The sequence below is a fragment of the Salmo salar genome, chromosome ssa14 (assembly GCF_905237065.1).
Source record: "Salmo salar chromosome ssa14, Ssal_v3.1, whole genome shotgun sequence".
Lineage (NCBI taxonomy): Eukaryota > Metazoa > Chordata > Actinopteri > Salmoniformes > Salmonidae > Salmo > Salmo salar.
In genome coordinates this window covers 27,712,870-27,740,447 of record NC_059455.1, presented here as the reverse complement: position 1 = coordinate 27,740,447, position 27,578 = coordinate 27,712,870, and the positions used below count along the sequence as shown (strand labels likewise).

Here is a 27,578-nt window from a genome sequence, read left to right as displayed (position 1 = left end):
GTCTGTTCTGTATTTGAGTGTCCGCCAACCAACCCAGCCATAGTGTAGTCGTTCAGCCCCAGAGGCTCCAAGGTCTGTTGGGGAGACGGGACGTTTCAAACAGCATAACTCCCTCTCTCTTTACACCCTCTCTGCTCCCATTACTTCATTATATGCAGGTGTTTTCCTAACTCAAGTTCCTCTCTCAGGTTCTTGCTCTTGATCTAATAAAAATGTAAGTGTAAATGCATAAGGCAAGGAAGAAGGGGGGAGAGGGAAAAGGAAAGGAGAAGGAAACAGGAGGCTGGTGGGAGAAGCTATATGTATACAGGCTCATTGTAATGGCTGAAATGGAATCAATGGAACGGAGTCAAACACTTGTTTCCATTTGTTCGATGTGTTTGGTACCATTCAATTGATTCCATTAGAGCTATTACAATGAGCCTGTGCTCCTATAGCTCCTTCCACCAGCTTCCTCTAAGTAGGAAGTAGCAGAATATGCTGTCTGAAGCAAATTATGGGCCCCATATAGATTCATCAGTCTTCCCGGCTGGATTAAGGAAGGGCCTTTCTAATGAAGTTCGCCCTGTCAAAATGAAGGGACTAATTCTGATTTAGCTGCGGTAATGAACTTCTCCTCTCCTAGTGAGATCAGCACCATGGGGCGAGAACGGGGGAGAGAGGGAGCAAGGGAGAGAGAGAGAGAAAAACAGGACAGGAGAGCGACGTGGATAGGAGGGACAAGGAGAGACAAGAGAATAAACTAGACTACACTCTTAGAAAAAAGGTTTCCAAAAGGGGGCTGTCCTAATAAGAGATCCCTTTTGGGTTCCATGTTGAACCTTTTCTGGAGAGGGTTCTACAATGAACCCAAAACGGTTCTACCGACAATCAAAAAGGGTTCTTGAAAGGGTTCTCCTATGAGGACAGCCGAAGAACCCTTTAAGGTTCTAGATAGCACCTTTTTTTCTAAGAGTGTATAGACAGGTAGGTATGTCGCTCACAGAAAATAATTAAAAACATTATGCAAAATGCCTGTCTCATATTTGCTGAGATGTATTACATTTCCAGCGTGGCTGTGTTATATAAAATGATGCTAATGTCTGGCTGACCCGCTGCGAATGGTGGCTTGCTGGTCCTGAGCATGCGTGGCTGGCCGCTACATGGAGCGTGCTCAGTGGGACTCGGCTTTTCTATTAAGGAAAACCTCTAGATACCTGATGATGAATTCTCTCTCACCAAATGTTCCCCTCTCTTTTTTGTGTTGAAAATATGAGCGCTTTTATAAATGACTTTGTAGAGCCCGGCGTGGTGCTCGATGCTCCGTGGTCTGCGCTGAGCGGAGGGGTGTGTGTGGTGTGTGTGTGTGTGTGTGGGGGGGGGTTGTATTGAAGAGAGGAGGTGGTGGGGTCCCTCTGCACCAGGCTAAGGGAGTCAATTAAAGAGAGCACTGATAATTATAAGCCAGCAGAACGCAGGGGCTGGCTAATTGTACAGTGCTCCATGCCGCGAGACCAGCCAAGGGAATTTTCTCCATCTCTCCCCGCTCTCCAGCCATCTATCCTCCCTCCTGCTTCTTTGTGTGGATGGGCTGCGGACGGACACCATAGAGCCATGCGATCCTCAGCCTGCACAACGCAGCTGCCACCATGTGAATAGCGAAGAAAGGCCCTTGCAAGTGTGTCATAATTAACTTTTTACATTTAGGCCACTTACTCTTTTCATGGGCAGAAAGACAGATTCTTGTTAGAGTTGTCCCTCCTCTACCTCCCTAACTTGTGCTTATTTGCCTGTTAGCTTTTTTGTCTGATTCACTTCTGTCTTTTTCTCTTTCTTTCGGCAGCGGGTTGCTTTGAGCTCCAGTCAGAGCCTTCTTGTGCTGTGAAATAGCAGGGATATAGTCATTTGACCTTTATTTTCTCCCAACAAGAAAAGGCCCCATTAGTTTAGAATGGGGCATGGATGAAGTAAATGAGAGCAGTTGACTGCAGAATTGTGTTCGTATGGCTGCAGGGGGTCTAATGCTCCAATACCATCCATCTCAGCAGCTAGCCTGCACTGTTTGGCCCCGATGGACCTCCATACCTGGCCTCAAGCTGCAGTGCCTACACATAATTCGTTAACAAGTCTTCTGCTCTGCTCTCCCCTTTGCTATGGTGGGGTTTTTGTGTGTGCATTTTGGTGAACTGCAGCCCCAAAGACCTACCAACTATTAATTTGAGTTATAACCAGTGTGTCTTCTTGCTTTAACTGTAGCTATTAAGCAACAAAATGACAGACAGTCAGAAGATCGTATACTACCTAAGTAGTGTGTAAACACCAGGTCTTCTCTGGTTTCACTGTTTGAGTGTAGTGCACACTTCCCTACAGCAGCATCCTTAACTTCAGCTGAGTACTGATTAGCTAGAGAGAAAAATGCCACATGCCCAATGTTTTGATGTTCTTATTATTTACCTCATATTAGCCATCTTGATGTCAGACAGTGACTATTAGCTCATACTGTATGTATTTTACCATGTTGATTGTTAAGTTTGCCTTTTTGTGACTATTTAGCAACACTTTTTATGCATTGTATAGGTCTACTGTCTACTGTGCATAACCCATAAAGAGGCTATGCTATAGAACAAACACCTTGTAGCTCACAGATAACCCAGATATTACAGTGTGCTGTCCTCTTCTTCAAGGTGTTCTAGTTGGCTACGCCTTTTATACTGTCTTCAGGCCTTACGCTTGTTTATCTCAATACCAGTTTGGCAGTTAGAAGGTGCCTGTGACCTAGCCAACCTGGCCGCTAGGGGATGGTGTGAGACGGATAATGCCGGCGGTGTAGAGAGAGAAAGAGAGCGAGAAAGTGGCTAGCATAAGACTAGCTGTGCTCTGATTAGCACTTACACCCTACACTGTGCACTACTGTGCGTCCAGGTTCAAGTTCAGCCATGCATCAGGCCTGACAATCTCCCAGAGACTTAGGCTGCGTCTCAAATCACACCCTATTCCCATTTGGGACGCAGAACTATATCCCGCCCACCCCCAGTCGCCAGCGGCAACTCGCTTGTAAGGTCGTCGCTACCACTGTCACCCGACAACCTCACCCCTTAGTTCAGTTCACTCTGGAGGTTTGAAGTAAAAGTCACACAGACATGGCACAAGCATGGGACCCTGACATTGGGTTTTTTCTTTCTGTCTGTCTGTGGCACATTGGTTTTCACTTCCTGTTCTCTCCTTGTGATTGTCCCGATTCCCTTATACTCTCACTTCAATTCACGTCTTCTCTCTGTTTTGACATGGGTACACTTCTCTGCTACACATCTCTCCTCTATTCTTCTATTTTATAGCTGCTATAAAGGTAGTTTTACCAGTCTTAATGAGGTTATTAGCTAGCATTTGACCATACTAGGGCATCATTATCATCATACCTGTATAGTAATGACGGTGATGTTCAGGACGTTAAAATAGGGTTTTATTCTATAATGTTGTTCATAATGGCATGTCCTCCTCTTTAAACTGAGAAGGCAGGATATAAATATTAGGTATATTCCCCTCCAGGTGCCAGTTCTCCAATCAGCCTAGGTTCACGGGGAGCCAATCAGCCTTGGTCCAGGGGGAGCCTGGTCCCCGTGCGCTAGCTACAGTAGCTCCCATCTACCAGCTACATCCATATCCCGCCCCCTTTCTCTTCTCAACGCACTAATGGACCTTCTAGTATCTATAAAATGAACTGAGTTCCACATGAGAAGTGGTTCTATATCTCCAGAGAACACACATACACACTCACTCCACCGCACGGAGATGAATTTGTATTCACCCATAATTCCCTGGGCCTTAATCACTCAGATTTTCCCCCATTATCTGTTAATGGATAGTTCCCATGGAGATGTAGAGCCAAGTAAACCCACCTACTGTTTACAGCCCCAGAGCTGTCTACTCAACTCTGCCACCATACACACAACACCATAGCTTTACTCTATATACTAGTATGTCCTCTAAAAACCCAAATGATATCCTTCTCTCGCCTTCTCACAATTTCAAGAAGTATTACAGTCACAAGTAGCATTTCAGAGAGTGTGTAAGTTGAAAGATGTTTGAATGCAGGATATGTAACTGAGTCTTTCAGAAACAGCTGTGGACTACTCTGGGTTTTTATGCCAGGCAATTTCCTCAGATGTTTCTTGGTGTGTTTCCTGTGACCTATAGTACACCATATAGACCTGATTGAGCACAAATAATACCTTGTTGAGAGACTGCAGTCTGAGTGTGACCTCAACCTTGACTTGACCCCGATTGTAGTTTGTTTAGTCTACCGTGTTTCCAATTCCTTTTCTATGACTACTGTTTTCTAATTATTCTCACCTGAGGAAAATGGCCTTCTTTTTAACGTCTTTGGTTGACATCTTTTGTTTTGTCTCCACAACTTTGTTAGAGGTTGCTGCCTGATTTTGAGAAGTGGGCAGACTTGGTTCCTTTAACTTCTATGGGCTACGTGGGACGCTAGCGTCCCACCTGCGGTACACACTATAAACAGCCAGTGAAATATCAGAGCGCCAAATTTGAAAACAACTAAATGTCATAATTCACATTTCTCAAACATACAACTATTTTACACCCTTTGAAAGATAAACATCTCCTTAATCTAACCACGTTGTCCGATTTCAAAAAGGCTTTACGGCGAAAGCATAAAGTTAGATTATGTTAGGACAGTACATTGACAAAACCTTACACACAGCCATTTTCAATACAAGGACAGGCGTCACCAAAAGCAGAAAACCAGCTAAAATTATGCACTAACCTTTGACAATCTTCATCAGATGACACTCCTAGGACATTATGTTAGACAATACATGCATTTTTTGTTCTATCAAGTTCATATTTATATCCAAAAGCAGCATTTTACAATGGCGGTGATGTTCAGAAAATATATTCCCTCCAATACCACCGGTGAATCAGCGCTACGATTTACAAAATTACTATTCGAAAACATTGGTAAAATATAATATTGTCATTCAAAGAATTATAGATTAACATCTCGTGAATGCAACCGCATTGCCAGATTTCAAAATAACTTTACTGGGAAATCACACATTTCAATAATCTGAGCACTGTGCTCAGAAAAATACGCTAGGCGATACAGACCAGCGCCATCTTGGAACCATCTACAATCGTAAATAGTATTAAAAATATTCACTTACCTTTGATAATCTTCATCAGAAGGCACTTCCAGGAATCCCAGGTCTACAACAAATGTTGTTTTGTTCGATAAAGTTCATAATTTATGTCGAAATAGCTCCTTGTTGTTTCCGCATTCTGTAGGCTACTCCAAATGTACGAAGCGCGCGGAACATGTCGCCACGAAAAGTACAAAAAAAATCTATTTACGTTCGTTCAAACATGTCAAACGTTGTATAGCATAAATCTTTAGGGCCTTTTTCAATCAGAACTTCAATAATATTCAAAGCGGACGATTGCATTGTCTTATAAAACGTTTCGGAACAAAACAGTCCCCACATGAACGTGTGCCATAGGAGTAATGGCCATCCGCTTGTGACCAAGTTTCCAGCCTTCTCGTTCGGTCTGTTTTTACTGGAGAAGACTCAAACCACTTTGTAAAGACTGTTGACATCTAGTGGAAGCCTTAGGAAGTGCTAAACGAGTAACCAGTCCCTGTGTGTTTCATTGGCAAAGGCTTGAAAGTGATTCCACACATCAGATTTCCACTTCCTGTTAGGATTTGTCTCAGGTTTTTGCCTGCCATATGAGTTCTGTTATACTCACAGACACCATTCAAACAGTTTTAGAAACTATAGAGTGTTTTCTATCCAAATCGACTAATTATATGCATATTCTCGTTTCTGGGCAAGAGTAGTAAACAGTTTAAATCAGGTACGTTTTTTATCCGGCCGTGCAAATACTGCCCCCTAGCCCCAACAGGTTTTAAGAGGGAGCTTGTGAGTAAGATTCACAGTGCAACAGAGAGAAGTGTAAATCTAACTATCAGATTACTATGAAGTGATCCTGAATTCCCCTTTCAACTGGACCTGCTCTGAAGCAGAATTGTTTATATAGGGTATGGGGTAGTATGTAAGGTGTAGGGGTTAGGGTGGGATGAGGAGGGGACTTGGCTAGGATACATATTTTAATTAAGCCCTGTAGTGCAACATACTTAATTTTGGTCAAATTTTTGAGAATACCCAATACCTGAGAGTATTTGAGAAATCTCAGTAGCGTCTTTCAGTAACTGTATTCACTAGTGTGCACTATATCCACACTAAATCCTCACACATACTATACTGCACACACAGAGAGATTCATACTCTTACTTAAACCTACTCTACACACATACTGTACTATATACTGAGTTTACAAAACATTAAGAACACCTGCTCTTTCCATGACATAGACTGACCAGTGAAAGCTATGATCCCTTATTGATATCACTTGTTATATCCACTTCAGTCAGTGAAGGGGAGGAGACAGGAAAAATAAGGAATTTTAAGCCTTGAGACAATTGAGACATGGATTGTGTATGTGTGTCTTTCAGAGGGTGAATGGGCAAGACAAAAGATTTAAGTACCTTTGAACGGAGTATGGTAGTAGGTGCCAGGCACACCAGTTTGTGTGAAGACGCTCAACAGTTTCCTGTGTGTATCAAGAATGGTCCACCACCCAAAGGACATCCAGCCAACTTGACACAACAATGCATTGGAGTCAACATTGGGCCAGCATCCCTGTGGAACGCTTTTGACACCTTTTAGAGTCCATGCCCCGACTAATTGAGGCTGTTCTGAGGGCAACTCAATATTAGGAAGATGTTCTTAAAGTTTTGTACTCTCAATGTATACAAAGCTGTACTTGAACAGCCAGACGAAACCGAAAGGAAAACAAACCCCAGTGTCCCAAACAACCTTCAACAGAACATTAACTTCAGCCTGGTTGCTGAAGAGTAAACACAAGAAGAAATAATAAAGGCTGTCCTTTTTTTAAATAGTTTTCCTCCTCCGTCTCCCTCTCTCCTTACACATGGGAAAGATATTAGATGTTTGTGTTTTTCAGGAGCTGTGAAATACATAAACCATGAACCTTAGGCATGCCACCATGCCCTGTGGATATGCAGATGGACTTACTTTGCTGGTGTCAGGGACGCTTAGAGGGAGCAGGAACAGAAAAGATCTCATCTAAAAGATTTCGCTTATGAGTGCAGGGGGACAGGGTGGTGGCAGTGGAGGCAGAACACTCACGAGAGTGGAGGGAGAAGGGAGGGTGAGGGGGGGTGAGAGAGAAATATATATATAGAGAGGGAGAGCTTCCAGTCCCCAGTGGCTCTGTAACTATATCAAGTGTCTGCTCCAGTCGGTGCAGAGCGGGCCAGGGTGGGAGCTCCTGAATGCTCCGTCCTGATTGGACAGCCCTGGGGGGAGTCTGGGGGAGCGACAGGAAGTGACCTCACCCCGATGAGGGAGCTATAGGGGCACGCTGGCTGACTTCCTCCCTTGACTCTCACTAAGGAACAGGCTGCCAGTGTGATCCAACCCCTGCTCCCCTGTCGCATTCAAACCCGTCCCCCTATACACAGTTACATTACGGGGGCGGGCAGTACCGAATAGACTCGTGCACTCACACACTGAGTCATCACACTTGCACTGTATTGTCTTACACACACTCTTCATGCACACACATGCAGTAACAAACAATCACGTATCTTAGATTCACAGACATATGCAAACCTCTCTCTCTCTCTCGCTCCCTCTCTCACACAAATACACACACGCATGCACCCAAGGTCAGACGGTTGGGCAGGTGCAGAGTTATCTGCATAATGAAGCAGGTCAGGTCTCTGAAGGAACAGGAGTGTGCTCCAGGGTCAAACAAGGGCTGCACATATGGGCAAAGGCATGGAGTGCTCTGAACACACACACACACAGACGGCCAGGTTGAATGGGGATCAAAGAACTCTGTCGCTATCTTACACACATGCACAAATTATGCACACACATCTGCACACACACACGTGCACACACACCATGTCTCATCTTTCAAAGGGGAATGCACAATTACAGGCGACACAATCAACTCCTCTGGTTTCTGTGATAAAATTGTTTTTTTTAATCTTTCCATCCATACCTAAGCCACTAAGCCAGACACACACAGTAAGACAATAGCTTGTCATGTGAGCTCATTCAGACATGACCAGCTTTAAATGTTTGTTTTGAGGTCATAGTAGAGGTTTCTTCTTGACAGAGTTATCAGGAGAAGAGGGCTGGCCATATGGTGATATAGAGCATAAACATGCTCTGTATATTATAAATTAATAGACTCACTATGCTGTGTAACACGTTTCCCATTGACCTCCTAGAACAGCCCAGGTCATTGGGTTGTATTGTCACTTTATATCGTATTACATGATATACAGTGGCTAGTCTCCATTGTACTGTAGGCAGCTAGTCACCAAAACAGGTACAGATACCTCTAATTGTTTTATTACTATACTGTACTGTTACTGTACTATACTGTAGCACCTCTTATTAAGTGACTACACTCCCCTTGTAAAGATTTAAACCAATAACATTTAACTTGGTATTAAAATGCTTTATTAACATTATTTTGCAAAGCTTGTTGTAATCGGCTGCAGGTTTCAGAAATTACCCGTTTTTTATAACGTTGCCAAATGTTGTTAGTGGAGCGATCCAGCCCATGTTGTTTAATGTGTGCTTTGAGCAGCGGAACAACAATTGACCATAAAAGTACAAATGGGAAAGTCACTGGCAGTGTGTGGGCTGGGGTTTTAAAACACTGGCATCTAGGTGGATCTGGGACGAATCTGTCCCGTTCATCGCAGGCCATTGTTGTTAAGGTGAGTTGCGTTGCCAGATCTGTGAGTTGCGTTGCCAGATTTGCCCAAGGCCCATCCGGTAACCCCCCACTCTGATCCTCCAGGGCTTTGGATGGCCACAGCTGTTTAGGTGGATTGTGTGTTTGCGCGTCTGGTACCCTGGGCCCATGTTGTGGGCATTGGGCTGTAGAGACTGAAGGATGGGCCCTGGCCCTGGATAGGCACCCAGGGACCCTCCTTCCATCCCCCTTCAACCCCCTCTCGCTGGCCCCATGCCTGGACCCATGCTTCACGGGACAAGGGGATTTTGACAGAGTACAGGCCCAACTGCATGGATAGCAGAGTGCACTGGGTTTTTATTGGCGTGTAGTTCAGAAGATGGGCAGCTCGGTTCTGTGGAATGCTGAGTCAGCGGATCGTTGTGCAGCAAATGAGCAGTAGGGAAGGTTCAGTGTCTAAACCAATGCCATTTATTTCAGCTATCAAGGTCTGAAATATCGGTCCGAGGTAATCTAATGTCAGGGAGAGACGTGTCATACATTCTAATGTAACAGGGGAATGGATGCAGACTCACAGTTGTTTTGGCCATTGCCATGAGCAATATCTCATTTCATGTATTAATTATAACTTGTGTATTAGTAATAACATGAAAACATGGGTATTCAACTTGGTTGAAAACCATGAGATTGAATTCAAATCAAATCAAATTTATTTATATAGCCCTTCTTACATCAGCTGATATATCAAAGTGCTGTACAGAAACCCAGCCTAAAACCCCAAACAGCAAGCAATGCAGGTGTAGAAGCATGGTGGCTAGGAAAAACTCCCTAGAAAGGCCAAAACCTAGGAAGAAACCTAGAGAGGAACCAGGCTATGAGGGGTGGCCAGTCCTCTTCTGGCTGTGCCGGGTGGAGATTATAACAGAACATGGCCAAGATGTCCAAATGTTCATAAATGACCAGCATGGTCAAATAATAATAATCACAGTAGTTGTCCAGGGTGCAACAAGTCAGCACCTCAGGAGTAAATGTCAGTTGGCTTTTCATAGCCGATCATTGAGAGTATCTCTACCGCTCCTGCTGTCTCTAGAGAGTTGAAAACAGCAGGTCTGGGACAGGTAGCACGTCCGGTGAAACAGTTGTGTTAAAGTGTCACGCCCTGACCATAGAGAGCCCTTGGGGTTCTCTATGGTGCAGTAGGTCAGAGCGTGACTAGGGGGTGTTCTAGTATTATATTTCTATGTTGGTGTGAGTATGGTTCCCAATTGGAGGCAGCTGATTATCGTTGCCTCTATTTGGGGATCGTATTTAATGTGGTCCTTTTCTCACCTGCGTTTGTGGGATATTGTTTTGTGTGAGTGCATTCAGCACCACGTAGTTCACGTTCGTTGTATTTTTATTGTTTTTTGTTTAAGTTTTCACTGCAAATAAAGATGTGGAACTCAACACATGCGTGCAGCAGAATTGGTCCGTCCATTATCACGACCGTGACATAAAGAGAGCGGTTAAAATGCCATGGTGATAATAATGGGAAGTGTGCAAACGTTGAGATGTTGAAACATCTATAATATTCTCATTTGCTCATATTGTTTATTATTAAATGTTGATTATAAAATTAATATCTTCCCACGCTTCGCTATTCTTACATTTTCCACTTTAATCTGTAAATTAGCCTACATGTTTTTATGCATTACATCTTTCCCTTTATCAAGCTACAGTAGCACTGCACCCTACAGTCATTTGCCCACACCAAGTCACCCACAGAAATGAATTTGCGTGTAAGCCAATCAAAAAGAGCGATGCTTTCCATGTTCAAAGTGCAAGACCTCGCCTGTGCAATTAGGCCCTACACTGGCCATCCAATTTATGCCTAATGGGTCTAGCTCACACATTACTGTTGTATGAGCCACGAAAGTTACAGGCAGGAGCCTTTGACACAAATGTGTTGGAGCTCAATTAAATGGGGAAGGAGGAGAAAATAAATAATATATACTACCGTTCAAAAGTTTGGGGTCACTTAGAAATGTCCTTGTTTTTGAAAGAAAAGCACATTTTTTTGTCCATTAAAATAACATCAAATTGATCATAAATACAGTGTAGACATTGTTAATGTTGTAAATTACTATTGTAGCTGGAAATGGCAGATTTTTTTTATGGAATATCTACATAGGTGTACAGAGGCCCATTATCAGCAACCATCACTCCTTGTGTTAGCTAATCCAAGTTAATCATTTTAAAAGGCTAATTGAACATTAGAAAACCCTTTTGCAATTATGTTAGCACAGCTGAAAACTGTTGTGCTGATTAAATAAGAAATTAAACTGGCCTTCTTTAGACTAGTTGAGTATCTGGAGCATCAGAATTTGTGGGTTCGATTACAGGCTCAAAATGGCCAGAAACAAAGTACTTTCTTCTGAAACTCGTCAGTCTATTCTTGTTCTGAGAAATGAAGGCTATTCCATGCGAGAAATTGCCAAGAAACTGAAGATCTGGTACAACGCTGTGTACTACTCCCTTCACAGAACAGCACAAACTGGCACTAACCAGAATAGAAAGAGTGGGAGGCCCCGGTGCACAACTGAGCAAGAGGATAAGTACATTAGAGTGTCTAGTTTGAGAAACAGACGCCTCACAAGTTATCAACTGGCAGTTTCAAGAAATTGTACCCGCAAACACCAGTCTCAATATCAAGAGTGAAGAGGCGACTCCGGGATGCTGGCCTTCTCGGTAGAGTTGCAAAGAAAAAGCCATATCTCAGACTGGCCAATAAAAATAAATGATTAAGATGGGCAAAAGAACACAGTCATTGGACAGAGGAACTCTGCCTAGAAGGCCAGCATCCTGGAGTCGCCTCTTTACTGTTGATGTTGAGACTGGTGTTTTGCGGTCATTGTTGACGTTGAGACTGGTGTTTTGCGGGTACTATTTAATGAAGCTGCCATTTGAGGACTCAACATTCGACTCGACTAGGCACTCTAATGTACTTGTCCTCTTGCTCAGTTGTGCACCGGGGCCTCCCACTCCTCTTGCTATTTCTCACATGGAATAGCCTTCAGTTTTCAGAACAAGAATAGACTGACGAGTTTCAGAAGAAAGTACTTTGTTTCTGGCCATTCTGAGCCTGTATTCGAACCTACAAATTCTTATGCTCCAGATACTCAACTAGTCTAAAGAAGTCCAGTTTTATTGCTTCTTTAATTAGCACAACAGTTTTCAGCTGTGTTAACGTAATTGCAAAAGGGTTTTCTAATGATCAATTATCCTTTTAAAATGATCAACTTGGATTAGCTAACACAACGTGCCATTGGAACACAGGAGTGATGGTTGCTGATAATGGGCCTCTTTACGCCTGTGTAAAAATCAGCCGTTTCCATCTACAATAGTAATTTACTACATTAACAATGTCTACACTGTATTTCTGATCAATTTTATGTTATTTTAATGGATAAAAAATGTGCTTTTCTTTCAAAAACAAGGACATTTCTAAGTGACCCCAAACTTTTGAACGATAGTGTATATTCTGGATCCCTTTCTGCTATTTGTACTCAGATTATTCACCCTTCTAACTATGCTGTTTTGTGTGTTGTGTGGTCTCTTTCTCCTTAGAAGAGGGCCTGAACCATGAGTGTAAGCTCTGCAGTCAGTCGTTCGACTCGCCGGCCAAACTCCAATGCCACCTGATCGAGCACAGCTTCGAGGGCATGGGCGGCACCTTCAAGTGTCCTGTCTGCTTCACAGGTGAGTGTCTGCGTGTATGTATGTGCTTGCACGTGTGTCCTCAGAGGGCCCCACCCACAAAATTGCATTACAATGCAAAGCAATTTTCAGAAACCTCATTGTTTGTCTAAAATGGCAAATGGTTTACTAAATGAGTATGAACAGGTCAGAAAGGCAGGTCAGCCAAAGCTGAAAGCAGTTCGTTGCGTGCATCTTAATATTTACTCAAATTTCCTCTAAATCAAGACCTGTCATGAGCAGAGGGATAGAGGGTAGAGGAGGGGAGAGAGAGAATGGGGGAGAGTGCGAGAGAGAGAAAGAGAGATGCGGAAGAGGGAGGGTATATAGAGAGGGAGGAAAAGAGTGTGCTATTGTGGAATAAAGAGGAAGGGGGGATGAAGGGAGTGAAGGAGGGAGAGTGAAGTGCTAATTGTGGATGTCGGTGGTGCTGATAGCTGTAATGATCTCATCTGTCTGTGTGCGTGGAGGTGGAAGGACCATGCAGGACTCCTCCGGAGAGGATAACGCCCTCCTTCAGTGTCAACAGGGTTAACTATCTCTATAATGAAATCTGCAAAGTCGTTAACTTCTCCTCATTCTTTCTTTTCCCCCTCTCTCAGCTCTTTAGCTATACCCGTTATTTTTCACTTTTCCATTCCTCAGCTGTTTACTCACTTCACTCGTTTTTACCTCAGTGTTTTTTCATCAGTTCATATTTAGAATTGATCAGGTCTCATCATTTTACTTGTCTCATATTTTCCCTCCTCCGCTCTTCATGTTCAGCTCTTCTCTTGTCCCATTGTCCAGCAGATGCTCACTCATTTGGCTTGTTTCTCTCACTTTTTCTCAGTATTCACCCCTCCTCTCATGCCCATCTCCTCTCATTGCTGTTTGGCCTTATCTCTCTTTTAGCAGCAGCTTATTGATATTTCTCCTCCTCCCCTTCTCCACCCTCCTCCCCCTGCCGGGGTCAGGCCGTTTAATATACAGAGCATGCTTTCTTCATCTGAGCCTTCATTTTCTACCGGCTGCTTTGACAGACAGGTCCCCCTTCTCCCTCTGCATCCATATCGATCACGGCGGCAGGCGCAGGAGAGAGTGGGATGCAGAGAGGGGGAGAGAGAGAGAGAGAGAGAGGAGAGCGAGAGAGAGGATGAGAATGTGAGCGAGAGAGAGAGAGAGAGAGAGAGAGAGCACCCTCAGGACAGTGGTGGTAGAGCAGACACACAGAGGAGGGGGACGGGGGGATGGATGGAAGTGGTGGACCATGGGGAGTATGGATGGAGGGACTGAAAGGCCTGCTACTGTTGAGAAAGAAGGGAGGGGACAGGCTGAGACTCAGATCACACTAGCCTCCTCAGGCATTTTCTCGATAGGGAGAAAAGGATGGGGGCAGTTGTCTGTGAGACCCAGTCTGTCCTTGAAAACATTTATACCCATTAAGATGGACTCAGTGATACAAGTCTGTATCCAAATTATCCAGTTTACCCGGAGAGGCATGTCTGTGTCGGAGGGGCAAAATTACTTGCAGTTATTCATTTGAGTTATTCACCACCTGGATTCGGTCTTATGTAGTCAAATTTGAAATATATATTTTTTTACATTGTTATCCAATGTTATCCAAGTAGAGACTCAGAGCTACAAAATGGTATATCATACACTTCATTTTTTGAGGAACAATGAGAAAGTAATTCTGCTTTGAAAGTTGATACACTTGTAAACTCAGTTTTGAGAAAAGGGCCTTTGAATGTTTTGGTACCTACTGGAGAGCTCTCCTTTGTCTACACCCATTCAGCATTGTTCACACCCTCTTAAGCCAGCCCCACACATCTCTTTAAGGATTCACATGAAGTCATGTGCTAAACAGTGAGTAGTGTAGTAAAGTTAAGACTAATACTTCTAGTAGCCTACAATAAGGGACAATTACAGGTAAACAGAAAGTGTCCAGATATTTAATAAATATTAGATGACGCTTACCCAGACACACTTGTCTAAATTGATGGGTCATGTGAAAGAAATGCTATAACCCCCAGGCACATCCAGTGGTGGAAAAAGTACTAAATTGTAATACTTAAGTATAAATCATTTCAAATTCCTTAGATTAAACCAGACATCTGTGTCCAGTCCAGGTGGTGCTCGTACAGGCAGACCATCTGTGGGAGAAATAATGTCAGTGTTGCACAGCAGCTGAAACCTGGTCCCGACAGTCAGAACGCTTCTTGGCGACAACAACACCAGGCTCCAGAGCATCGAAGCTGTAAAACAGGGAATAACAACAACAAAAATCTGAAAATATTACAACCCTGCACAATGTCAATTCACCTCCCAAGTTTAGATAAGAAAAATAACCTCATACAATGTAATGAAAATTATTTTCACCTGAAGTGCTGGTACTGCTTGATCTGTGGCAGCGGCCTGAAGTACGGAGTCAGGTGTTGTTGCCAGCCATAGCTTTCCACCAGCACCGTACCATCCTCCAGTCCAACCAGCTGTGGGATGTTGACCCCTGTCACAGTGCTGTCTTTCACAACACCAGCAATCTCAGACAAAGTGTTCACTCTGGTCTTTCTGAAGCGCTGCTTGATGAGACCGAATAACCAGTCGTGGGCAAACTTGGTGTGACCTGGGATCAGGAAGTGAAGGTACCAGAGCACAAACTTGTTCTTGTTTTGGCCACTGCAGTTATCACAATTCAGGTCCACACGTGTTTCCCCAACTCCGAGGTTGGTGAAGAAATGGAGCATGTAGTTGATGACTACGCTGCTGCCTTTGCTTGTTTGGGCCAGCTCTCTATTTGATGGGAGGCATTAGACCATTGTCCTTGTATGACTGGTGGAGAGTCAAGCGTGTTCTACTGATGCTGAAAGACAAATTCCAGATACAAATATTTTAGCATTATTATACAATAGATGCGAAATGGCATTCTGAGAAAACATCACTAACCTTACACACAATTCAATCATACACGTTACTAGCAATACAAACCGATTGTCATAGCTAAAGTTAACCAAATAAATTAGGTTCAACATTAATGTTAGCTAGCAAGCTAGCATCTAACCTCAGATAACTTTAGCTAGCTAACAGCAAGTTTTAACTTTAGCTACTGTAGCTAAAAAATGAACTATAATCCCAATCCATAGAGTAACATTATTAGCAATACAAACTGATTGTCATAGCTAAAGTTATCCAAATAAATTAGGTTCAACGTTAATGTTAGCTAGCAAGCCAGCAATCGAACTCCAGCTGGCTAGCGAATCATACATGTATATTAATGTTAGCTAGCAAGCTAGCCATCTAACCTCAGCTAATGTTAGCTAGTTAACAACAAGCTTTAACTTGGGGTCTTTTGTTTAGACATGTCACGTTAACGTTAGCTAGCTAAAAAATAAACTATAATCCCAATCCATAGAGTAACGTTACTAGCAATGCAAACCGATTGTCATAGCTAAAGTTAAACAAAAACGTTAGGTTCCTTGTTAACGTTAGCTAGTAAGCCAGCCATCGAACTCCAGCTGGCTAGCTAACAGCAAGCCTTAACTTGCAATGAAAACAACTTTCTGACAAAATTAGAAACGTATAATATCTGAAACTGTAGCTAGATTCTTACCCGTATACATGGATGAATGCTTCACGGCAGACTGCAACCCCTTTCATTAAATAAGACGTCCTGTGTCGTTTCCGTTTAGTTTGCACAGCTTGTTTAGCCCGTTGTGTTCCACTGATTTCAAAACTCGGTCAACTTCTTCCGTGACAACAATACTGTTGATCACCGTTTCTTCCCCATTACCGGCATCAGAAGACTCTACAATGTCTCCTTCAATTAAAATGTTGTTACCTAAATCAGGGATTTCCTCATTGTCTGATTCATTTTCAGAGTCATGGCACGATCGTCCTCCAGAAAGTAGTCCATTACAACTTTTTCCCACTGACCTTTGTCGATAGCGCCTGATAAATTCAAGGCAGCAATGTTATTGAGCAGTAGCAACATATCTGCAGTTCTCCATGGCTAACGTTATATCTTTAGAAAAAACTGCAGTAGAAGGATTATCTACGCATAACGAAAAGCTCATTTTAATGACACAAGATGCTACAATGCAGATCAATCTGAAATTCATCTCTCGGCATGTCCAGCCCACACATTATCATGGCTAGTGGGAAGGTTCCTTACTTTTTCTTTGGCTAAACCAACTAGGCTCGCAATTTAACAACTTCATTCGTATTTAAAGATGGCATAAAAGTTTGTTATTAAGGCACATGAAAGTTCACATGTTCGAGAAGGCATTTCTGCCAAAAAACGTCTATCCTGTGAAGTCGTGACTTGCGACATATGCCTAGTTTCCTGAATCGGGTTACAATTACACTCTAGTCTGGTGGAGGTAGATCCCATTTACAAAACCAGGAGAATGGACAGACCATATAGGACCTGGTAATGAAAAACATAGGTAATATAGTAAAGGAAGAAGAAGAAGACAACTTTGGGGAAAGCTATGGTACAGCTCTGCAAATGGCATGTTGTGAATGTAAGATGAAAGGATGGAGAGAGGGAGGAGAAGGGGAAGAAAGCTGGGGAACAGAAGGAGGGTAAATGGGAGTGGAAGCGAGGAGAGGAGATGAGAGGAGAGCAGAGGTCCATAAGCCCCTGGATGATGAGATAGAGTGAGGCTGACTCTCCCAGGACAGCTTTGACAGGTTTCAGAAATGGGTGAGCCTGCAGTTAGAAGTGTCTGCTCTTCCCGCACCCTTAGGAGCTACGGGGGGCTGCCAGGGAAAATGTGATTGGGAATATTAAGACAAACAAAACAGGAGAAAGTGTTGTGGGTGTTCCCCCCCTTATGTCACAGTAGGCGAATGAAAGTCATAAAACTCCAGGATGTTCTTTGTCTTTTATTGGAAATAGAAAGTGATTTCTGTAGTGCATTCCTTTCATTCCTTCTATGAACTGCCCATCTCAAAATTAAGCTTATTACTAACAATGAAATGACATCAATCTGAGAGTACTGACTCACGTTGCCAGAAAATCTATAGCTGTCCTATCATGAACTCCTGGGTGTGAAACACAAGTAAATAAAACAGATAAATAAATACATAAAAAAGATGAAAGGGAGAATAAAAGCAGGATCAACTTTTCTCCCACAAACAGCTTAGTATTGGTGATGTATGTTCAGAGAGAGTGAGTGAGAAAGAGAGACAGCCTGCAGAGAGCACCGTCCACCCTGCCAAAATAAAGATGAGTTGGGGCCCGTGCTGGGGCCCGTAGTAAAGGAGACGTCTGCCATGGCGGAGGCCCCTGAGATCTAATCAGAGGGCTTAATATCCCCGACAGCCAGGAGACCTTGGCCCCTCCGCCCCGCCGCCTCAGCTCAGACCAGCCCCAGACCTGCTCACTCATTCGGCCTCCACTCACACAGCCAGAAAAGTCCACAAAGTCGTATTCCTCGCTCTCTCTCGCACTCGCTCGCACTCTTTCGAACGCACTCGTTTTCTCACTCTCTCTCCTCTCCCTCTATTCCCCGTCTTTCTTCCTCTTTCCCTCTCTCTCTCCCTCTCCTTCCCTGTCTCTCTCTCCCTCTCCTTCCCTGTCTCTTTCTCCCTCTCTTTCCCTGTCTCTCTCTTTCCCTTTCTTTCCCTGTCTCTTTCTCCCTCTCTTTCCCTGTCTCTCTCTCGCCCTCTCTTTCCCTGCCTCTGCCTCTCGGTTTCTTGCTCTGTATCTTGCTTCCTCTCTCTGCTATTACTATGGCCCTGTGTAGCCATTGATAGGGATAGTTCTAAACGAGAGCTGCCAAAACTCAGTGTCATAAAAAATGTGCCCACTTCCCCAATGTTAAAAATATTTTCTCACAACCCTCGCCCTGTACTGTAAAACATTTTTGCATACCCTCCCCCTCATAAAATTAACTCAAACTAATGTTTCCGACCACAAATAACAATAACTTTAGTGACCCTGTGTTTATAAATGTGGATATCGACTTTGCCACTTCGGCATGCTTTTGTGGCACAGTCGATTACATACAAGGCTACGGGCCAGAAGATTGAGGGTTCGCCGACCACCACAGCTCTCCCGGCCTGTTTCATTAGACCCACACTACGATCAGAGCCAGCTGTAGACAATGATCAGTTAGGTGGAAATCAGATTTTCAACATTTTAATGTTATATTTATAATTATATATGCAACAAATTTTCCACCAACAGTTTCTGTGCCAACGCACCACAACCAATAAGCAAAGCTTACTGACTTTGGGTGCTTCAACATCATGATTTGCATTTTTAACACCACAATCTGGACAGTTTGGATGCCTGAATTATATTTTGAACAAATGTGCGCATGAAGCCTACAGGAGACTTTTGAAGAAGCTTAATCAGATTAAAACGTGTTTATGGAAAGGGGTTACCAAGTCAGTTGCACAACTGAATGCATTCAACTGAATTTAACCCAACCCCTCTGAATCTGAGAGGTGAAGGGGGCTGCCTTAATCCACATCCATGTCATTAGCATCTGGGGAGCAGGTGTTGTTGGCAGTTAATTGTCTTGCTCAAGGGCAGAAATGCAGATTTTTCCACCTTGCTCAGGGATTCAAACCAGCGACCTTTTGGTTACTGGCCCATCGCTCTTAACGTTATGCTACCTGTCTCCCCTCAAATGTAATACATTTTAAAAGATAAATGACAAATATTTAGGCTATATTGAAGTGTTAGGTTCTAGGTGCGCAAGGAATAGCTGCTCGGATCGGAGAGGAGGCAGAAAACGCATGACGCTTTCCTGAATAACTGGGCCTGCTGGGAGCATATGTGATCACATTATTATAGCACGACTTAGGAGAATGATGATCCGCAACAGACAGCGCATCTCAGTACTTAAAATACAGCCAGACTGGCCTGGTATTGTGCCTTTATATGCCTTATAAACTGTCCAGAGTAGACCCACAACTGATCCAAATTGAATTAATAGAATGAAATATTCAAATCACAGGGCTTTGTACCGTTATTCAAATGACAATTTCACTGCAGTTTACAGCCTAGAGTAGAATGTTGTACTCACTTGAAAACAATAAGGCAATTACTCATTGCTATGTGGTGTTGTAGGCTAGTCTAGGTAGGATAACTGTCCCTAAACAACATCAGTAGGGGAGCTTTTGGAGCTGCCTCTCCGCTTATACTGAACATTGTTGCAGCTTTGAATGATTTTGCGTGTGGTATCATTGTTAGTTAGCATATTGCAGATCTGGACAAACTATCCACCTACCACCATTGTCCCGTGTAGCTCAGTTGGTAGAGCATGTTGTTTGCAACACCAGGGTTGTGGGTTTGATTCCCATGGGGGACCAGTATGGAGAAAACATTTATGAAATGTATGCATTCACTACTGTAAGTTGCTCTGGTTAAGAGTGTCTGCTAAATGACTAAAATGTACTATGAAAGGTGGATAGAGGGCAGGATAGACAGACTGGTAGACTATATTGGCCTGTGGTATAGTTAATGTGTGGAAAGTGAAGTGCATAATGGAACCTCCAAAACACCTTGATATAGGGGAGGTGCATGCAAGCAGATGATAGAAGAAATCATATAGTAAAACCTACAAATAGGGTGAATGTAAACCTGGGGGAAAATGCATTATAAGAGCTAAATAAAAAGTTAGACAACACTCCCCAATTAGCCCACTTGGTCTTTTTACTCATAGTGTTACAATTTCTGATGATCAAGCTGTGAATGCATATTTGCCAGGGATATGTTTCAAGGATTGGTACAAACGTAGCGATGACATCAACCCACTGAATATTGATGTATGAACAAGGTCAGAAGACATGTTAACATCATGATATGAGGAGCACACCTGACACCTCTCTTGTGTACTGTATTGTAGGTAGGCAGGTGTGGGATTTGCAACCTAACCCCCAGATGAAAGTGTTTATTTATAACTACGAAAGTAATTTAAGAACAAATTGTTATTTACAATGACGGCCTACTTGTAAAGTCCCCTAACCCGGACAACGCTGGGCCAATTGTGCGCCGGCCTATGGGACTCCCGATCACGGCCGGTTGTGATACAGCCCGGGATCAAACCTGGGTCTGTAGTGATGCCTCCCAGTCTTGAAGCTTTTTTTTGTCGTAGTGATTTCTCTGCCTCCCAGTCCAAGACTGATAACTCACTGTTGCAGCTATTGTCTGCTAGCCTATTTTCAGTTAAAAAAAATATGTCAAAAACACAATCAAAGCCACAATCATTGTAGCCTCTTAGAACAAAGTAGTTGTATATTTAAAGCGTTGGATATTCTCATGTTGTAGTTAACCTTGGGATAAAACAAGGCTGTTGTGAATAGAACATCCAGCAAGCTGTCTCTATCTCTGTCTGTTTGTCCTTGTGTTTTTAAAAGTCTGCCATAACCATAGCTGTAGCGTTGTTTGTTGGTTCATTAGTGTGACTTTGTTCATATCAGTGTTCAACACGGTGTTTAGTTTAGTCGTGTACCACAGACAGCTGTCACTGAGATATTAGTAGCCAGGCAGTGTCTGTCACTCTGGATGTAAAGCACTAGCTGGAGATATATAAACGTTTATTTAAAAAAAAAAATGAAGGACCGTAGGTGGCGGCCATCCTGGTGTCTGTTTGCCGGAGCTAAGTGAGCCTCAGGCATATACAGCTCAATAATTAATATCAGCTCTCCCTGGTGCACTCAAATTGGGACATGTTGATGTTGCGAGCTCCGCCATGCGCCCGTGCGCTGCAGTGTGGCTCCCATCAGGGGCAAATGGGCTGAAGCGACCCCAAAGTGCTCTCAAATAAACACCTCACCTTTAGCGGCTGCTTTTCATTCACCTCCCTGCGGGCCTCAGCCCCTCAGCCCAGGCGGTGCATGCATTAAGAGAAAAGTTATTTTGAGCCGTTAAGAAATTCAAATGAAGCCTGGCTCCACATGGTAACTTTTCGGAAGCAGCCAAACCTTAGAGAGTAGACAGCCGGTACGTACTTCCTTAAAGCACAGGGGTCTGGGATAACAAACGCCATGTTTGAAGTGCCCCTCTGAGAACACAGAAGAGACACACACACACACACACACACACACACACACACACACACACACACACACAAATTACACAGACAAGCACACACGCATATACCCATCTCCCTAGTCTACTGTAGCAACGTGGACTATCTATGGCTTAATTAAAGCACAAATGCATAGTATATATTTATATATTTTAAGTGCTAGGCAAGTTGTATGCGTGTATGTGTTTATATCATAGTGACTGTAGTCTTAGTCTGCATAAATAAATAGTGCATCTGCATGAATATTTATATTGTCGATATCATTAGCGATGTAGAGTAATGGAGGCCATGTTTTGCACGAAGCAATGCCAATTTCTTCTGTGGTTGTTTATTTTCTAGTTTGTTGTCCCCACAGTATTTCTAAATAAAGATCATCATTATTCTCCTAACATTATGTCCTAGCTCACTGTACTGTAGCAGCACAGCCGGGTATGACCACTCTGTTCAAAGATTGTTAGATAGGCCTATCAAAGTTCACTTGTTTTTTTCTTAATTACTGACATCATAGTGTCCTTTATTGTCCGTACAACATATTCAGGCGCAAGGATTTAGTGCGTTTTCCTAGCTATTGTCGAAGCATATATATTGGCTTTACAATCATTTGTTTCTCTTTTTTGTTTCTGTCTCTTTTAGCCTATGTCATTGTGGTTTATTTTGCATTTGCCGTTATTTCCTGATAGCTGTATTTGTTTTGTTAGCAACATTTTCAATATTTTACTATGATTTCAAAAAAGAAACTCATTTTTGTTTTTCCTCTTCCTCTCTTTCTCTCCCTCTCTCTCTCTCTCCCTCTCTTTCCCTCTCTCTCTCCCTCCCTCTCTCCCTCTCTTTCCCTCTCTCTCTCCCTCCCTCTCTCCCTCTCTCTCTCTCCCTCTCGCTCTGTCTATAGTATTTGTCCAGGCCAGCAAGCTCCAGCAACACATCTTCTCAGCTCATGGCCAGGAGGACAAGATATATGACTGCTCCCCGTGCCCACAGAAGTTCTTCTTCCAGACCGAGCTACAGGTAAACCCAAACTTAGCCCTGGTAGTGGACACCACCACCAAGCACACACTCACTCACTCACTCACTCACTCACTCACTCACTCACTCACTCACTCACTCACTCACTCACTCACTCACTCACTCACTCACTCACTCACACACATACATACATACATATGCAAGCAGGAGCACACACACATACACACATTACACCCTGCCTCCTCTCTGTCCCGGTTGAGACTGGGAGACTCAGACAGAATTACTCCAGTTGGTTTCCAAACGAATTTGTGATCAACAGATACAGAATGATTTGATTTGCTTATTAGACCTTACATATCTGGAATTAGAAGGATTAGGAGAATGTGCTTTTTGGGGAGTATTAACTATACTGTACAGAGAAAAAAACACACTTCAGTCAATAATATGCCAGCAACTCCCAGCCTCGTAATCACAGAGGAGGCACTCATAGCTAAATATGATCTGTGACTTTAGGGATGCCATATCTGCCCTTCAACATAGTTAGAATTTGGACTCTTTGAAATGTTCAACATTGTAGAGATAATCCATTTGCAAGTCATCTCTTCCCACTATCCTCAGAGTACTTAAACAAAATTACATAATTTCAGTCATCATTTTGTTGTTTTTAAGCAGCTCGATCATATTTGAGGGAATTGTATCCTGGCAGATCATGCCACATCTTTCCTAGTTCCTTGTACAAATCTTTAATTTTCTAGCAGTACCACTTTTATCTCTCATAGTTGAGAACCAAGGACCCTAACATATATGAATATATCCATCTGAGTAGAGACAATTAAAATGTTCGTATGTCCAAGCACCTTGTGAAACCCGCTAGTATACTCTCCCCTTTTTTGATTCCAGATAGAAGCCGTTTTGGTTCCAGGGAGAACTCTTTTGGGTTCCATGTAGAACCCTCTGTAGATAGGGTTCTAAATAAAATCCAAAAGAGTTCTACCTGGAACCAAAAGGGTTACTCAAAGGGGTATCCTATGGGGACAGCCAAATAATCCTTTTCGGTTCTAGATAGCACCTTTTTTTCTAAGAGTGTACCGAACATCATACTACTGACCTCTAACCCCAACCACCACTTACACAGATTGGTGGAGCAAGCTCAGTATTAGCATCTAGCCAGCAGATGGAAGGGTGAATCCAAGGTTTTAGCTTAGCATTGATCAGACAGTTTATATTGAGATTCAGCCAGTAAACACATATCCATGGTGTGCCAGGAGGAAGGTGAATGTGATTATTATCTACCGGTCAGTTGAGTCTACAGAACAGACCAGCATGAATAAAACAAGTGTTGATGCACCACCCACCAACATACAGGTTCCTCATGGAGGACAAGGTTATTAGTAACTAAAAAGTAGTGTGTTTAACTAACACGTCTTGTGTGTGTTCTCTATCTCTCTACACAACATGGCAAACAGCATCTGATTTATCCCACTTCATCTCTCATTGGAACGAGTGTTTTGAGTGTTTTCGCTATAGCCAGGGTTGTTACAAGTACCTGTAAACAATCTCAAATAACCTGGGGATGTTTTTCCTACTTTTTACTCTGACATGTTTTGGGATCCAGCTCCCGGAGGTGTTGTTTCATGCTTATATTGTTTTACACCCTTTGTGAAGAGACGGAGAGCAAACATGAAAGATCTATGGCACTTTGTTGTGGAGCAGAGGGCTGTGAAAAGGAGAGCATGTATTGAGCATAGGGGATAAGATGATCATCAAATTCAACCTGTGCCATGGCATGCTCTTGAAGCAACCCCAAGAGGGTGCATACACACATAGACACACACACACGTGTGCACACATGCTCAAACACACACACACACACACACACACACACACACACACACACACACACACACACACACACACACACACACACACACACACACACACACACACACACACACACAGGCTTATCACACTTAAACATACATTCAGAACACAGCATTACATACATTCACATTCTATAAGTTACACAAGCAGTTTATTAACACCAAGACCATCCACTGACTCCGCCTGGAGTTCCTTATTTTTAATAATGAAGACACATGTTTTCAAAGAAAATTACATTTTTCTTTGTAGACCTACAATGTGTTGTACAGCGTGGACAATGTTTCTAGAATATACAGTTGAAGTCGGAAGTTTACATACACCTCAGCTAAATACACATTCTGTGACGTCTCCATTCTGTGACGGCTGGGTGGTCCCATGTTGTTTATACTTGCGTACTATTGTTTGTATAGATGAATGTGGTACCTTCAGGCATTTGGAAATTGCTCCCAAGGATGAATCAGACTTGTGGAGGTCTACAATTGTTTTTCTGAGGTCTTGGCTGATTTCTTTTGATTTCGCCATGATGTCAAGCAAAGAAGCATTGAGTTTGAAGGTAGGCCTTGAAATACATCCACAGGTACACCTCCAGTTGACTCAAAGGATGTCAATTAGCCTATCAGAAGCTTCTATAGCCATGACATCATTTTCTGGAATTTTGAAAGCTGTTTATAGGCACAGTCAACTTAGTGTATGTTAACTTCTGACCCACTGGAATTGTGATACAGTGAATTATAAGTGAAATAATCTGTCTGTAAACAATTGTTGGAAAAATGACTTGTGTCATGCACAAAGTAGATGTCCAAACCGACTTGCCAAAACTATAGTTTGTTAACAAGAATTGTGTGGAGTGGTTGAAAAACGAGTTTTAATGACTCCAACCTAAGTGTATGTAAACTTCTGACTTCAACTCTAGATGTCTCTTTTCTACTGCATCCATACTGCGGCATAATGCTCGTCAAAGTTTATGTACCGTATACGAGTTGTTTGTTTCGGGATGTTGTTTTTTATATCACTACTCAAAAATGTCTCCCTAACATGGTGAAGTAATTTGTCAATCTCTCTGTAGTGAAGCTGTCATCCAGCGATGAGGAGATGGATGTTGCTTCTCTCTCTGCCTGGTCTACCTGGAGTTTTGAGTTTCTCTCTCCTCCTACACCCTGACACTCTGGCCCACTCTCTTGCTACCTCGGCTCCTCATCTCTCACTGTAGTCAGAGAGGTCAGGGGGTTACTGCAGGCAGGGAGAGAGAGAGGAGAGGGGAAGCAGGCAGGGGGGAGAGAGGATAGGGGAAGCAGGCAGGAGGGAGAGAGGAGAGGAGTGGAGAGGGAGACCTGTCTGCCATGGTAGGCAGGTAAAGGGAAGCAGCAATGATATTTGATTAATTTGCTGCTGAGATTCCCTGAAACAGACCAAAGGCTGTGATAGGTATGCAGGGCCACTCCCCTCTCCCCCACCGCCTCCCCTCTTCTCCCCCACTGTCCTCCCATCCTCCCACACCGCCTCCCCCTGTGAACTCTACCCTGCGAGGGGTAGACAATTTTCGCCAGCCTGTCGAGATGGATGATGGGAGAGCATCCGTCTAACCAGCCCTCCCAGGACCCCCACCCGGCCACCCCCTCGGACCGGACAGATTGACTGACTCCTGGGCCTCGGTGACCCAGAATCCACAGTCCAGAAGAGACTCTGCTCTCCCCTAGACCACCATTGTTTCCAGAAACCCTCTGAGACCTGTCCCCACCCTCCACACACCACATCAAATTTATTTTTAAATCAAATTTATTTTTATATAGCCCTTCGTACATCAGCTGATATTCTCAAAGTGCTGTACAGAAACCCAGCCTAAAACCCCAAACAGCAAGCAAAGCATGTGAAAGAAGCACGGTGGCTAGGAAAAACTCCCTAGGAAAAACTCCCTAGAAAGGCCAAAAACCTAGGAAGAAACCTAGAGAGGAACCAGGCTATGAGGGGTGGCCAGTCCTCTTCTGGCTGTGCAGGGTGGATATTATAACAGAACATGGTCAAGATGTTAAAATGTTCATAAATGACCAGCATGGTCACATCTCCCCTTCCCCCATCCCATTAAAATATGGAGAGGAGATATTGCATGAGGTACTGATGGGGAGGGCCAATGGTTCAGTGCTGGTGCTATCAGGGCTAGCTGTGGTGTGGTCTCCAGTATGGTCTCCCTGCTCTCTCACTCTTTCTCTCTCTCTCTCTTTCTTTCTCTCTTTCTTTCTCTTTCTCATTCTCTCTCTCTCTTTCTCGTTCTTTGGATGTCTCTTCCTTATTACATAAGGCACTGAGTCACTGACAATGCTCTACTATTCCACTGGGTTAATGAGGCAGATATATTAACTGATGGTGGTGGCAGTGAATTAGCCACAGCTTAAATCTTTCTATAAGTGGAAGTTCATTTTGCGGTTCCACTTACATTTTTACATTTTTTCTGGGATGAGATTCCCCCTCGTTCCTCTTGGCTGGGGCTCTTTTCTATCCTACACTTTCATTATCATTCCTTGGAAGTCGTGTATGTCCTGCTCCAATTGACAGATGAGAGGAGGGGAGTGACTGGGTAGTCAATTGGTACACTAGGACTTCTCCTTCTCCCTCTTTCATTAGATACCCGCAGGACACCCACCTTAATTGGAGTGTCTTTTAAAAGGATTCCTTCAAAGACGCCGATGCTCGGTCCAAAGATCCAGCTCTGTAATGAGTGCTACAAGTCACAAGAACACGTCTGTATCATGTTGTACTACTTCTTCTCACAAATTACATCCTCCTTTTTCCTCTGTGTGTGATAGCCATTATTGCCAAGCTGTGACCGATTTTTCTGTTTTAAATTAAGGAAATGTATTAGCTGCTGTGTCGCCGTGTTAGTGTAAACAGCGATGCATGTCGTGACATCCATAATTTCTGGGGAAAATGCTTAACAATTGGGGGAAAATATATCTCGGAAATAGAGCAGAAATAATCACCATGGTTTGCTGTATTACTAATGATATTATTGCATTAGCATATGTAATAGCATAGCCCATGCTACTGTAGACCGGATAACAATTTTAGGGTCATTTCTCAAAGTCTGCGAGAGCCAAATATACGCAGTCATCACACAAAATATTATTTAAACAATATTACATTATATTATTTAGTGTTACGTTTGTCAGTGTTTTT

General features: G+C 43.2%; 1 protein-coding gene across 8 annotated transcripts in view; it reads left to right on the top strand.

Moving 5' to 3' along the window:
* The window catches only part of LOC106569178 (zinc finger protein 521), a 170,110-nt gene that overhangs the window by 116,549 nt on the left and 25,983 nt on the right, over positions 1-27,578 (top strand). For 6 of the 8 annotated variants that reach the window (XM_014140251.2, XM_014140254.2, XM_014140250.2 and 3 more), the window contains 2 exons: positions 12,409-12,540; positions 22,453-22,568. In XM_014140251.2, coding sequence (XP_013995726.1) covers positions 12,409-12,540; positions 22,453-22,568 — 248 coding nt within the window. The remainder of the gene's footprint in view (positions 1-12,408; positions 12,541-22,452; positions 22,569-27,578) is intronic. The other 2 variants (XM_014140256.2, XM_014140255.2) reach the window with 1 other exon arrangement.